We start from the raw sequence: 13,182 nt of genomic DNA on the forward strand, positions 1-13,182 counted from the left end.
GCTGCGTGATTTTCCCACAGTTTGGTTTGTTCAAAATGTCAGAACTGTATTTAGAGTAAAGTATAGGAGACTTGGTTATGTTAAAATGTGTATTTATAATCTTTTGTTCTAATTGCAATGTAAAATCTAATTTTATACATAATTTAGGAAAGAAATAATGAAGAAATACACAATTAGAACAAATAAAGATCCAATACATTGGTTATTTGCCACCTATAAAGACATACAAAGCATTTAATTGAATTAACTATCAGGTTTTAGTGATTGAGTCGCTGATTAATCAAATTCAACTGGACTCGATCAGCCGGGGCGTATCGATCATCGATTGCTTCAGCCTGGCTGTAGCTTTCCGTTGCTGCTGTGTCGAAAACATCAGATCATGGCCGGAGAGACAGCGGCTAAAATAACGTGTCTGCCCTGAACACACACACTTAAAGTTTGCTTTTTAAACCCGTGCTCAGGCTGATAAGGTCCCAGACCGTGTGATCCGGCTTTGCGGTCTATTTCCCGAGGTAGTTTTTGGAGCCGATCCGAGGCCTTGTCGCAAAGTCTCGTTAAAACCGTCCCGGATTTGATGTTGAAGTCTTCAGGTTTTTGGTTCAAATTTAGTCATTTCCCGTCGGAAGATGGACACTGACAAATTCAACTATGTTTACAGCTGCGACCTGGACATCAACGTCCAACTTAAGATGTAAGTTTTGCACTTAATATCTCGGATTTAGCGATTTAGCGCCTCGACTCTGCTGTGAGTCTCATCAACTTGTTTTGACTCGGCTCTGTCTGTTTGGGTTTAACCAGTGTTTACATTAAATAAAACTATAGGAGCTGATCTCAGTTCAGTGGAAAACAGTGAATCATCTGCAGCTTTTAAGGGAGGGGCAGTTTGTCTTTGATAACTAAAAGATGAAGTTAATTATTAGTTTCCTAATACAAATAGATTTTTGCCTGTTAAAGATAATTTTTAGGTTTATTGTCTCCATCATGACACATGAGCAAAGCACAGTCGTCAGACTCATGACTTTAATTATTACAACTCTCATATTTATCAGTGTTGAGGCGACGACAATATTCTGGTGTTTAATTTTAGGTGTTTAATTGTCTTTGCAAAGACAGGAAGTTAAAGCAGTAACATACTGAGTGAGTGAGTGCAGGCAGGGGAAAATGCCACACAACAACAAACAGGTGCCATAAATAAATAGATTTTCCCCATTGATTGTTAATGAGTCACTCACAGTTGGTACATGAACATCAGACCTTCAAAGTTGGGAGTGGTGGTCTCAGCAAGAAGTGATTTCAATAAATCTGATCATGTTAATGTTCCTTATCCATGGAGTCCTCGCCTAAATGTTGAGTTTACATTTCATGCAGTGCTTTTTTTTTTTTTTTTTTTAACATAAAGGTAATAGAAGAAATATGGCAGAGTTATATATGTGTAAAGTATTTTCAGTAAGCACAGTTTGGGGAATGTAAGTTTCGTTTCTCGTTTCTTTCAGAGGCAGTTTAGAAGGCAAGCGAGAGCAGAAGAGCTACAAAGCGCTGCTCGAGGACCCCATGCTGCGGTTCTCCGGCCTCTACCAGGAGAGCTGCTCGGACCTGTACGTTACCTGCCAGGTGTTTGCTGAGGGAAAGCCTCTCGCCCTGCCCGTCCGCACCTCGTACAAAGCGTTCAGCACACGCTGGAAGTGAGTCCCAACTTGACTTTTCCTGTTGATGACATATCACAACCGGAGTTAGATTGTGTTGAACATAAAATGCATTTTCTTTGTTTTTATTATTCATTAATAGTTTTGTTCTGTTTTAAATATCAAAGCAATAATGCTATTTTTGTCTTCACACGCTGTGTTTCTGTACGCTCTCCCTGCTGTCCTGTGCAGCTGGAACGAGTGGCTGCGGCTTCCAGTCAAGTACCCAGACCTTCCCCAGAGTGCCCAGGTTGCTCTCACAGTTTGGGACATCTATGGACCCCGCAGCGCTGTGCCTGTCGGGGGCACCACAGTCAGTCTGTTTGGCAAATACGGGTCAGTCTGTCCTCTCTGTACTAAAGTGTTCTGTATTTTGCTATCAGGTTTGACTTCACCTCCTCACTGCAAAAACTTTAAAAAAATATTTTGTAAAAGCATCTAAAAACAAGCGCTTTCCTTCCTCGTCTAGTATGTTCCGGCAAGGGATGCATGACCTGAAGGTTTGGCCCGGTGTTGAGGGGGATGGAGGGGAGCCCACCACCACACCAGGACGCACCAGCAGCAGTCTGACAGAGGACCAGATGGGCAGACTGGCCAAGGTACAGTACGTGTGTGAGAGAAAGGAGTGGTAATGGTGCGAGATACGGAGTAGAGAGTGTCGGGCTGGGAGAAAAGATGAGGGGAAAACAGAAGGATGGAAGGGAAACAAGAAACATTGTGTTTGTTGGATGAGGAGAAAAACCCTCCAATGCAAAGCCCTGTCTAAACCATCATCTGTTCCAGGGCCCTGACCTGGAGGTACTAAGTAATGTGAGTACAAGTGGAGAAGTTAGTGTTGGCAATGCAGAATGTGTGTGTGTGTGTTTATGTTGTGTACTGTACGGTTGTGAACACAGCTTTGGTCCAGATGTATTTGCAAAATAAATCTCATTATCTTTTTGCTTCTGTAACAAACCACTTGAGTGAACCACATTAGGACAATTCAAACTCTCAGATAGTTCTAGATATTGTTATTAAATCCCTGAGCACTTTGGTTGTTCTGTGTGGGGAACCTGTCAGCAGCGTAAACCTCTTCAGTACATTTACAAATACATTCGGACTCGGGTTTTGGTGTGAGTCTTGGCTGTGTTCTTGAAAGCATCACACACACTGGTTTTTATGTTTTCTGCTGTTGCTGTACATTAGTGTATATTGTATAGTGTGTGTGTGTGTGTGTGTGTGCATGGATTTCATGTGTGTGTGGATACAAGAATATAACACTGGTCAGCTCATTGCAGTTTTTTTTAAAAAATCAGGGAGTAGATTTCACTAGAACAATATCTAATTTAATTATTTCAAACTCACTCAGACTCACAGATTTTTATTAACCCTGAGTGCAGTCAACATAATCATAGCTAAAGTTCATTTTGAAGAGTGAGTGTTAATCCTAACCGGCTGAGCTGTGGGCTTCCTGTTCATGGCCAAGTGTGTGCTACATTCCCAACACGAGCGGATTGGCTGCTGAGCGTGTGTGAGACCGGCGATGCCGGATTGGCTGCAGAGTTTGCGCATGATTGGTCGAGCTGTTTGCACCCCAGCCACCAAGCTGTGACCAGTTCTGCTGCAACAGAACTGGTAAGTTGTTGTTTTTTTAAACTTACCCTCTTTCTTCTTCCCATTTTTCTCCCTCTCTCTGTCCATCCAGCTGACGAAGGCCCATCGACAGGGCCACATGGTGAAGGTGGACTGGCTGGACCGTCTGACCTTCAGAGAGATAGAAATGATCAATGAGGTGAGTTGATTTTAAAATGCCCAATTTTTAACAGTTATGAAAATAGATCAGCTTGATTATCATTATGATTTGGAAACCGCACAGCTACTTAGTATTAACAATGCAGGATTATCTCATATTTCTCTATTTCATCCGTTTGTTTTGAGTTTAATACGAAAGTTCTGTGTTTTTTCTGCAGAGCGAGAAACGCAGCTCTAACTTCATGTACCTCATGGTGGAGTTCCCCCGAGTCAAAACAAATGACAAGGAATACAGCATTGTCTATTATGAAAAGGTAGTTTCATGTGTAGAAGAACATAAGTCAGTGTCTTTAAACATGCAATCATTAAAACAGACAGCTGTCTGTAGTGTATAAGTAATGCTGGAAACTGATACATGTATTTCAGGATGGAGACGATGCGTCGCCCATTCTCACCAGCTGCGACATTGTCAAAGTTCCTGACCCACAGATGGGGATGGTGAGGACTTAAAAAGGGAATCAATAAAGATTTGAATAAATAAATAGTAATCAATAAAGTCTTTATGCTTAGACAGAAAATGTGTGCAGATGTACCCACAGCTTTGACTCTTATTTGTGTTTCTTTGCTTTTCTTCCCAGGAGAACCTGGTGGAGAGTAAGCATCACAAACTGGCTCGTAGCCTTCGCAGCGGACCCTCAGACCACGACCTGAAGCCCAACGCTGCCACACGTGACCAGCTCAACGTAAGTACCTGTCAGTGTAGTTCTTATTGAGGATCCATATATAAGCCAATCTGACAAAAGGAAGTAGTTTATAAAATATAGAATGTTTAAAGGGCAGATTGGGTTGGCACATGGTGGCAGCAGGTTGAGGTTTCAACAGAGGCTTTGTTCAGGCTTTCCCCAAATGGGTCCCAGTTTCCAATTTTACTGGGGTCTTTTGAATCGCTCTTTGTGTGGCCCCTCCCCTGGGACCAGTTTGCCTTGGGAGATCCTACCAGGGGCTATTGCCCCCGACAACACAGCTCCCAGAGTAACTGGGGCACACAGACCCTCGGTTTCTCTGAGGGCGATTCACACTGTTAAAGTATAGTAGTTTAAGAGCCACAACCTCAAAAGCGGTGGGGTTTTTTTCCAGTTCAGTGTCTCGAAAAACTTTAGTTTTAAACATATTACTTAAGATATCAAATATTTGATGAGTTTGTTTGCAGAATTATCGGAAAACATAGTTTAAGTAAATCCGTTTTGATCCCAGAATAATTTGTGCACCAACAGATTATTGTGAGCTACCCTCCAACCAAGCAGCTGAGCTCTGAAGAACAGGACCTGGTGTGGAAGTTCAGATACTACCTGACCACGCAGGAGAAGGTGAGTGTGCTATTATATTCTCCTCTGCTTACCCCGTGTTCCTGTGTACGGTCCTGAATGCTTCCTCCTCCTCTTCCTGCAGGCATTGGCGAAGTTCCTCAAGTGTGTGAACTGGGACTTGCCCCAGGAGGCCAAGCAGGCTCTGGAGCTGCTGGGGAAGTGGAGGCCCATGGATGTGGAGGACTCCTTGGAGCTGCTGTCGTCCCACTTCACCAACCCGACGGTCAGACGCTACGCTGTAGCACGTCTGCAGCAGGCAGATGATGAGGTAGGACGAGGCCTCCACAGACATTAAGCATAATCTACAGGTCTGTCTGTAGTGATGGCTCTAAATCATGTGGCTGTGAAAAGGCCTGTTTCTAAATCACACTGTCAGAAGACATTAAGATTTTAGAGTCATGTAATGATAAACCACAACTTTAAATCCAAAATATAAAGCACTTTGGGACAAAAGCTTCCTTGTTCCACCATCACTATAATTATTCCCGTCTCTCCCTTCAGGACCTGTTGATGTATCTTCTCCAACTGGTCCAGGCGCTCAAATACGAGAACTTCAGTGATATTCAGGGAGGCCTGGAACCAGGCAGCAAGAGAGAAAGCCAGGGACTTTCAGATGACTCCACATCAGACAGGTCGGTGCTTGGACCAGAGATTAAGCAGCTTAAGCAGAAATTCAAAAAGTCAGCACTACTAGGAACTTTGATAGAAGCAACACAGTATTTGTTGTACACTCAGTGTGTGACTGTTTCTTTTTTTTACTGCCTAGGTCTAAATTTATCTCAGAATTGCTCACTTTTTGGGGAGTCGCCACTTTGCAGAATGTGGTTATTTTTCTTTCAGAAACCAGAATGCAGTCACCGGGTGTTATGATTCCACTGGCAGCTCTGGACACAATCCCAGGCTGTCAGCTGGATGCAGAGAACTGCAACTCTGCAGCCGTGTTGACCTAAAAAAATAATAAAATAAAATAAAATTAAAAAAAACAAAAAAACAATGACTCTCATGGAGAAGTGAACATATGTCTTGAATCAGTTGTTGATCATTTTCTTCTCTTTGACTCTTTCTGAAGTTCTCAGATCATTTCTGGCACATCTGGACCCACCGCTGCCACACAGAAAGGCAAGGAAGGAGCTGACAGTGAGAACCTAGAGGTGAGGAAGGCAAATGTCATTGAGAACAAAACAAAAAGCAGCATAAAGATCTGATCCGTGTGTATAAAACTCAACATCGCGTCTGTACGTCTTTGTAGCAAGACCTGTGTACGTTCCTCATCTCGCGTGCTTGCAAGAACTCTACACTTGCCAACTACTTGTACTGGTGAGTGCAATTCAGTGGGGGGTTTTTTTTTGTGTCTGAAAAAAACAAGAGTAGATTTGTTTGTAACTGAGAATGTGTTCGTCTTTCTCAGGTATGTGATTGTGGAGTGTGAGGATCAGGACACTCAGCAGAGGGATCCTAAGACTCATGAGATGTACCTGAACGTCATGAGGAGGTTCAGTCAGGCTTTGCTCAAGGTCAGAAACCAGACATGGTTCCATCATCATTTCAGCTCCTTTCTTTAAAAAAAAAAAAAATCACACTTACCCTTTCCATCAGGGCGATAAGAGCGTGAGGGTGATGCGTTCGCTGTTGGCTGCCCAGCAGACGTTTGTAGACAGGCTGGTGCAGCTCATGAAAGCTGTGCAGAGGGAAAGCGGAAATCGCAAGAAGAAGGTAACTCGACACCCGCGATTAGACTGTGTTGGTAGGGTTTATTTAGACAGTGGGCGTTTTCCATCATCGCCCGTCCCTGTGTGTCTGCAGACGGAGCGGCTGCAGGCTCTGCTGGCCGACAACGAGAAGGTGAATCTTTCAGACATCGAGCCGATTCCTCTCCCTCTGGAGCCTCAGATCAGGATCAGGGGCATCGTCCCTGAAACGGCGACACTCTTCAAGGTACTAAAACCGCTTTGTCTTGACTACTGTCAGAATCTGCAACAAGTGGTCCATGAGTGTTTTCTCTCTGTTCGTGCGTGTGTGCCAGAGTGCCCTGATGCCAGCCAAGCTGATCTTCAAGGCCGAGGATGGAGCCATGTACCCGGTTATCTTCAAACACGGAGACGACCTGCGACAGGACCAGCTTATCCTGCAGATCATCTCACTCATGGACAAAGTAAGAAGACTTTAGTGTAAATAGATGAATGAGTAACTAGATGCTACAGGCTCTTTTAGTGATCTTTACATTTGACTCATCTCAGGAAGTAAATAAAAGGTTTTTTTTTTTGTTTTTAGCTTCTGAGAAAAGAGAATTTGGACCTGAAGTTGACTCCTTACAAAGTTTTAGCCACCAGCACCAAACACGGTAAGAACTCATGACCACTCAGCACTCGTAGGGTTCTAGTAGAAAACTGGCTCAGGTTAAAACAGAATCAAAAAGTCTTGTTTAAAAGAATATGTTTCACTTTGTAGTCAGTTAACTATAGTTTGTTAAAATGTAAAATAAGTCAAATATTCTGATTGTAGGTTTTATGCAGTTTGTCCAGTCTGTTCCTGTTGCTGAAGTCCTGGCCACTGAAGGAAACATCCAGGTAAGCAGAGCTGTAGAAAGGAGAGCACAGTTTAACTGGAGTCCTCGTTGAGCAAAAACCTCAGTCCCGATTTGTTTCAACAGAGCTTCTTCAGGAAGCATGCGCCGAGTGAAAAGGGGCCCTACGGCATCAGCTCAGAGGTGATGGACACTTACGTCAAGAGCTGTGGTGAGTCTCTGTTAGATCTCTACCTGTTCTGTTGGTATGCTCTGCCTGTATCTCAGAGGTCCAATGGATGTTTCTCTCACTGCGTCCTTCCAGCGGGCTACTGCGTCATCACATACATCCTGGGAGTAGGAGACAGACACCTGGACAATCTGCTGCTGACAAAGACAGGTGAGGCAAATCTGATCTTTCAGATTCTGATGTAACATCTTGGTTTAGTGAACAGTGATAAAGGAGATTTTCTCCTCTGTGCACTCAGGGAAGCTTTTCCACATCGACTTCGGTTACATCCTGGGCAGAGATCCCAAACCGCTGCCCCCACCCATGAAGCTGAGTAAAGAGATGGTGGAGGGGATGGGAGGCATGCAGAGCGAGCAGTACCAGGAGTTCAGGAAGCAGTGTTACACCGCCTTCCTGCACCTCAGGAGGTAAGACACACACACACGCTAACAGAAATCGGCTAACTCTGGGGGAGAGTTCTGAATGTGCAGCACCAATTTGATTACAGATTGTCAATCACAAATCATGTTTATTTTTCTTAGGTAAAATGTTACTTTTCCTCCATCTTTTCAGATATTCCAACCTGATCCTGAATCTGTTCTCCCTCATGGTGGACGCCAATATTCCTGACATCGCTCTGGAGCCTGACAAAACTGTTAAGAAGGTATGTTCATCGATACAAACATCCTGTTTAATCAGCTTAACCACAGCTGACCGACCGGAAATCTGTCAGGCGTTAAATAACATTGAATAATACTGAGCGACATTTTTATGGTTAAATATTCGGCCTGCAGGTGCAGGACAAGTTCCGACTGGACCTGTCGGACGAGGAGGCAGTCCATTACATGCAGAGTCTGATTGATGAGAGCGTGGGCGCTTTGTTTGCTGCTGTGGTCGAACAGATACACAAGTTTGCTCAGGTCAGTGTGCACAAACACAACGTAACTTAAAAAAGAAAAACCAAGGTGGATGATATTTACAAGTTTGATGAATCAAAGCAAAACTCATATTGAAGTGATACGGTTTGAAAGATTTAGTGAATTGAATCATTATGGACAAAAACTTCTAAAAGCAACACTGAGTCAGTACTTGGATGCAGTGGTTTTTTTTTTTTGTGAGATCTCAGATTTCACATCAGTAAATAGGATTAGAAAAATATGAAAACATACCAGACAAATACAAAGCTCCCTAAATGTTCCCCTAAATGAACTCCAGCAGCTGATCTTAAATCCACAAGAACTGGAACCAGTGAAATTTGAACATGTAAAAATCTATGTTTGATTTGGAGAAGGGTCAGCAGCACTAGAACCAATTTGTAATCACCATGCAGACATCATGATAAATGAGTTATTACTCTGTTTTGTTAAATCTCTGTAGCTGAATATGAGGCTTTGTGCGTCTCTCCTCAGTATTGGCGCAGATGAGCAGACCAGAGGAACCTCTGAGACGCGGACGAACTGGATGGAACGGCTTTGACCTGACTGGCACTGTATGTGTGTGTGTGCGCATGTGTGTGTGTGCGCGTGTATGCTGGAGCGATAAGATGAAGGAAAGAAACACTGTTAAAAGGCCAAGAATGCACTGCCAACTTTACTGCAAGACGGTCAAACAAAGCCATGGACGTCTTTGTTTGCTTATGTATATATCGTGTATATTAATTATTAAATGAACAAATCAATTGTACGGCCAAATAAAAGACAACTAAACACAGTGTGTAGTGTTTTTTTCTAAAGCAGTGTGTATTTTTTTGTTATTTTAGCCCAAAAAAAGTGCTGCTATGCGCCATTTAGGGCACACAGCGTGGGTCTTAATTGAGCATTGCTGACCATCTTGTGAACGGTCACTGCGTCCGTGCTGGGGGTAGGAAACCAGTCGAAGGCCCAGAGGAGAGATGAGTCAGCGAATGAGTGACTAAGCATTTCCTGCTAGAAACACAGAAGTTGGTTCATTTGCTTTAAGCAGAAGCTGCACGTTTGAAGATACCATCTTACTGTGGGTGCCACTTTATTAGCTTCACCTAAAAATGAAAGCAGTCTAATCCAACAGTCCTGCAACAGCCAGTCAGTCGTCAGTGCAAACAGGAGAAGGCATACAAGTCAAAAACACTATTCAAACTTAATTCCATTTTTTGAACAGTATTGTTTAAATAAACTAGTGAGATAACTGTGCAAAACAAACTGCGTTTATGACACGCAGATTTAAAAGTCACCATCTGACCAGAGATCATGAGAGAAAATTATTGCAAGAAGAGAAACTAGCCCCAACTGGGTCTCTGCAAATATCAGTGAGCTACAGCACACTGCAGCTCAGTCCACAGGAAAGAGCATGTCGACATGCACTCGCAGCCGGAGGACACGGAATAATAAAGACAACTCACTTGGGATTTATAGAAAAGTTACTGAAAATAGCAGGAAAAGGGGGGAAAACAGGTCCAAGAGAGAAGAGCACCTCGACCTTTGTGTGGTCAGGTGCTCATTCATACAAGCCAACATTCTGCTTCATACATTAATCATCCCCCCACAGAGTCAGCGCTGTGGATATTAATAAACACCATGGTTTTCTGTGGCTCGGAGCTTTGGATGACCCCCTTCAGGTCTCTGTGGACTCTGGAATAGTAGAAGGGGAAACAAACAATGTTGGATGGCCAAAACCCCCAAGGCTCCCCAATGTTGCGGAAAGAATGCAACACCAGCAAAACAGAAGGCAGGAAAGTGAGATGTCAAGATGTTCCTCGGGTTCGTGCAGGAGGCAGAATGAGGTGTCAGTCACGGGTAAGAGACAGCGAAGCTCTGATGGGGCAACTGTGAGTCAGAAACATCACTCTTTGTTATCACTTTGAGAGGGGAAAAAAAGCAGCATGAAGGAGCCATCAGCTGCATGTGGGGGGGGTCAGAGGTTTTCTTAGTTCCTGTTTATGAAGCTCATGGTTTGGACTGGCCTGGTGAGTGTCACTGGACGGCAGCACGAAAGCCTCAGGGGGGAGGAACCGCAACCAGATTTAGGTTTTTCACTCAATCAGTGGACGTGTAAATACACAGAAAAACATCTCCTACTGGACCTGTCAGATAAACCATTTCAGCTTCACTGGTAATTCTCACTCACCAGTCAGTTCCCTGACTCAGACTGATGACCACTCGGAGCCAGAGGAATGTGCGTATATGGTTAAAACTGGGAGCCACATTTCTGTCAGATCCAGCCAGCTAAACAGACTTACAATGTTAGGTCATCGGGTGGTCCAGGAGGAGACATGATTAACAGCTGCTACAGAGCTTTACAATCACATAACACACAGAAAAGCAATAAATCCTGGACTTACCCTATTCACACAGCAACCGCTTCTATTTAACACCATATGAACCACGAGACTGTTAATACAGAGTCGATTCAGTTGTGGAAGTAAGACAGGACACTGGATCTAACAACATCTGGAGCGTCAGATACACTTTTCCTGATTTAAATAGGAGTTTGAGGTCATTTTTCAACAAGAGATTGAGAAATAAAGCTAAGCTAATAGTTCATCAACCCGGTTAATCAGTCTGGCTTGGTTGTGAAGCCGATATTCTGAAATCTTGGTAAGGAACATCTGGTCACAGTTGAGCTGCTGTCCCATGGTCTTCAGAGCAAGATCAGATCACATCCAGACCTTCCAAGTGGGCTGAGTAGTTCACACCTGCAAAGATATGACTCCTTTACAGAGCAGAACCTGTGGTAAGACGACTGTCACTCTTCATTTGTCCCACAGGTCTCCCTCAGAGCAGTGAGACACAGGTGGGATGCTGATGCCAGAGTCCAGGCCTCACTCCAGCTCCAGCTCCTTCCCTCCGCTGTCCCAGTACACCGCTCCGGAGCTGGAGTCAGGATGGAGAGCACTGGAGGTGCAGGCGTCTCCCTGGATTGAGGCCTGGTCCTGCTTGGAAGCAAAACTCGAGGAGGACTCAGTGGAGGCGTGGTCATCGAACTCAACGTGGATGTCACAGGGGTCGACTGGGACCAGGGACAGAGGGACCAAAGAGACCGGATCATGAACAGCTGCCTTTAATCAAAGAGAAATTGGAGAACACAGTTGGGACAATCTGTCCTGAAGAAATAGGCAGAGTATGTTTGTAACAGTGACTTCTGAGGAAACTAAAACAGGCAAAGAGAAGAATAAAGCACAACTAAAAATCATACTGGAGGCTTGGGCTGATTTTCAGCTGTTGGAGCAGCTTGTCTCGTTTTTTTCACAAACACGGTAAGAAGTGGAACGAGGAGCAGACATGTCAGCCCGATGCCCAGACACAGCACAGGCAACAACCCTGTGCAGAGAAAACACGTATAGGCTGAACAAACGTAATAAATTTAATCACCAAGGAAAACAAGATAAATCAGTGACGCTGCAGCTAAGCCACCAGCAGGAGACCGGACTGGTGCTTCAGGCCTTGCACATCAAGTCCAGCTCCTTTTAATGGAACTAGACAAATGACCTATTAACTCCATGTCTCATAAACCTATTAAATAAGACATGTTCAAAGACAATTGTCAACTCCAAAAGTGAAATTCTAATATTTACAATCCTCTCACTTGATGTGGAGACTGTCTCAACACACAGGGGGGCAGATTTTGGGGAAGCAGCCATGGAGAAGGTTGGGAAGGAAAAGTTAGCCACGACGCAGTAGTTCTGACCCGGAGACAAACCAGAGAACTCTACATAGGACACCACCTCCTGGGTCCATACTGTACGGCTCTGCCAGGGAAAAGTAAAGAAATCCAAGAGAGACATGCTGCCAGACAAGAACCAAAATTCATTAACTCAAAATTGCACTTAATTCTGAAAACTTCTCCTTGAAAATGTAAGTATATTCTGCTTCTAATATTTCTATCCATCTATCTTTAAAGTAAAATTTTAATGCAGGACATATTTCACTATTACAGTGCAACAGCAGAAACCCTGAGCAGCATCCACATGTGAAACAGCTCAATAAAAAGAAGAAAGAACAGACTGGGATTTTTGACTGTGTTTTAGTGGGACATTTTTAAATAACAAGCTCAGACACAAGTGGGTAAAGACAAAGCATGTTAGACCTGGATTTCAGAGCGATTGAGTGTGTTGTACAGAGTCACTGTTGTCCAGGGGTCGATCAGTTCAGAGATGGGACAGCAGCCCTCCAGAGAGCACCTCCTGTTGGCCGCACAGGGGAACTGAACCTTCACCAGCAGCCGGTCATCTTTCAGAGAGGCTGAGACAGAGGGGGGGCTGAAAGCTGCAGTGGACAGAGAGAGCATCTGTTAATTATGTTAATGCTCATGAGCCTGCAGATTTTCATCCCATCTGATAACTAATGATATTTCCCCCTCGGTCTGGCCAACTACAACGAAGAAAAGCTGAGCCCTCTCAGCACTTTTACACCAGAGCTTTTCAGTCTTGCACTACAGAAGCTGCAGTTTGTCACTGACTGAAGTCACTGTAGTCGAACTTGCATGGCTTGATCCACACAGTGGAGCTGGGGCTGAGGTGCACGCCGAGACGAATCATGTTGTACAGGTGAAAGCTTGAAAAGGCATGAGACACGTCACAGCTGTGGGTCGAGACCCAAACGCACCATGCAACGTCCTGCCAGGGGTCCCTGCAACGTGAGGGTGCACGCTAATATCAGAATAATACGCTTGATTCATATAACCAGGACACTAAGA

At 44.1% G+C, this 13,182-nt stretch overlaps 1 protein-coding gene across 2 annotated transcripts; it reads left to right on the top strand.

Moving 5' to 3' along the window:
* Positions 1-315: 315 nt before the first annotated feature.
* On the top strand, positions 316-9,222 carry pik3c3 (phosphatidylinositol 3-kinase, catalytic subunit type 3). Of its 2 annotated transcripts, XM_026299318.2 has the most exons (26): positions 316-691; positions 1,494-1,682; positions 1,875-2,018; positions 2,152-2,281; positions 2,466-2,492; positions 3,367-3,453; positions 3,632-3,727; positions 3,840-3,911; positions 4,052-4,156; positions 4,688-4,780; positions 4,863-5,048; positions 5,282-5,412; positions 5,850-5,931; positions 6,030-6,097; positions 6,189-6,294; positions 6,377-6,493; positions 6,584-6,715; positions 6,804-6,932; positions 7,052-7,121; positions 7,283-7,347; positions 7,431-7,515; positions 7,609-7,683; positions 7,772-7,940; positions 8,086-8,176; positions 8,307-8,432; positions 8,922-9,222. In XM_026299318.2, the coding sequence occupies exons 1-26, from the start codon at positions 627-629 to the stop codon at positions 8,934-8,936; spliced, it is 2,655 nt and encodes an 884-aa protein (XP_026155103.1). In that variant the 5' UTR covers positions 316-626; the 3' UTR covers positions 8,937-9,222. The 2 variants fall into 2 exon arrangements, with proteins under 2 accessions (XP_026155103.1, XP_026155104.1); XM_026299319.2 differs by lacking the exon at positions 2,466-2,492.
* The last annotated feature ends 3,960 nt before the right edge of the window (positions 9,223-13,182 follow it).

The sequence above is a fragment of the Mastacembelus armatus genome, chromosome 18 (genome assembly GCF_900324485.2).
Source record: "Mastacembelus armatus chromosome 18, fMasArm1.2, whole genome shotgun sequence".
NCBI classification, from domain to species: domain Eukaryota; kingdom Metazoa; phylum Chordata; class Actinopteri; order Synbranchiformes; family Mastacembelidae; genus Mastacembelus; species Mastacembelus armatus.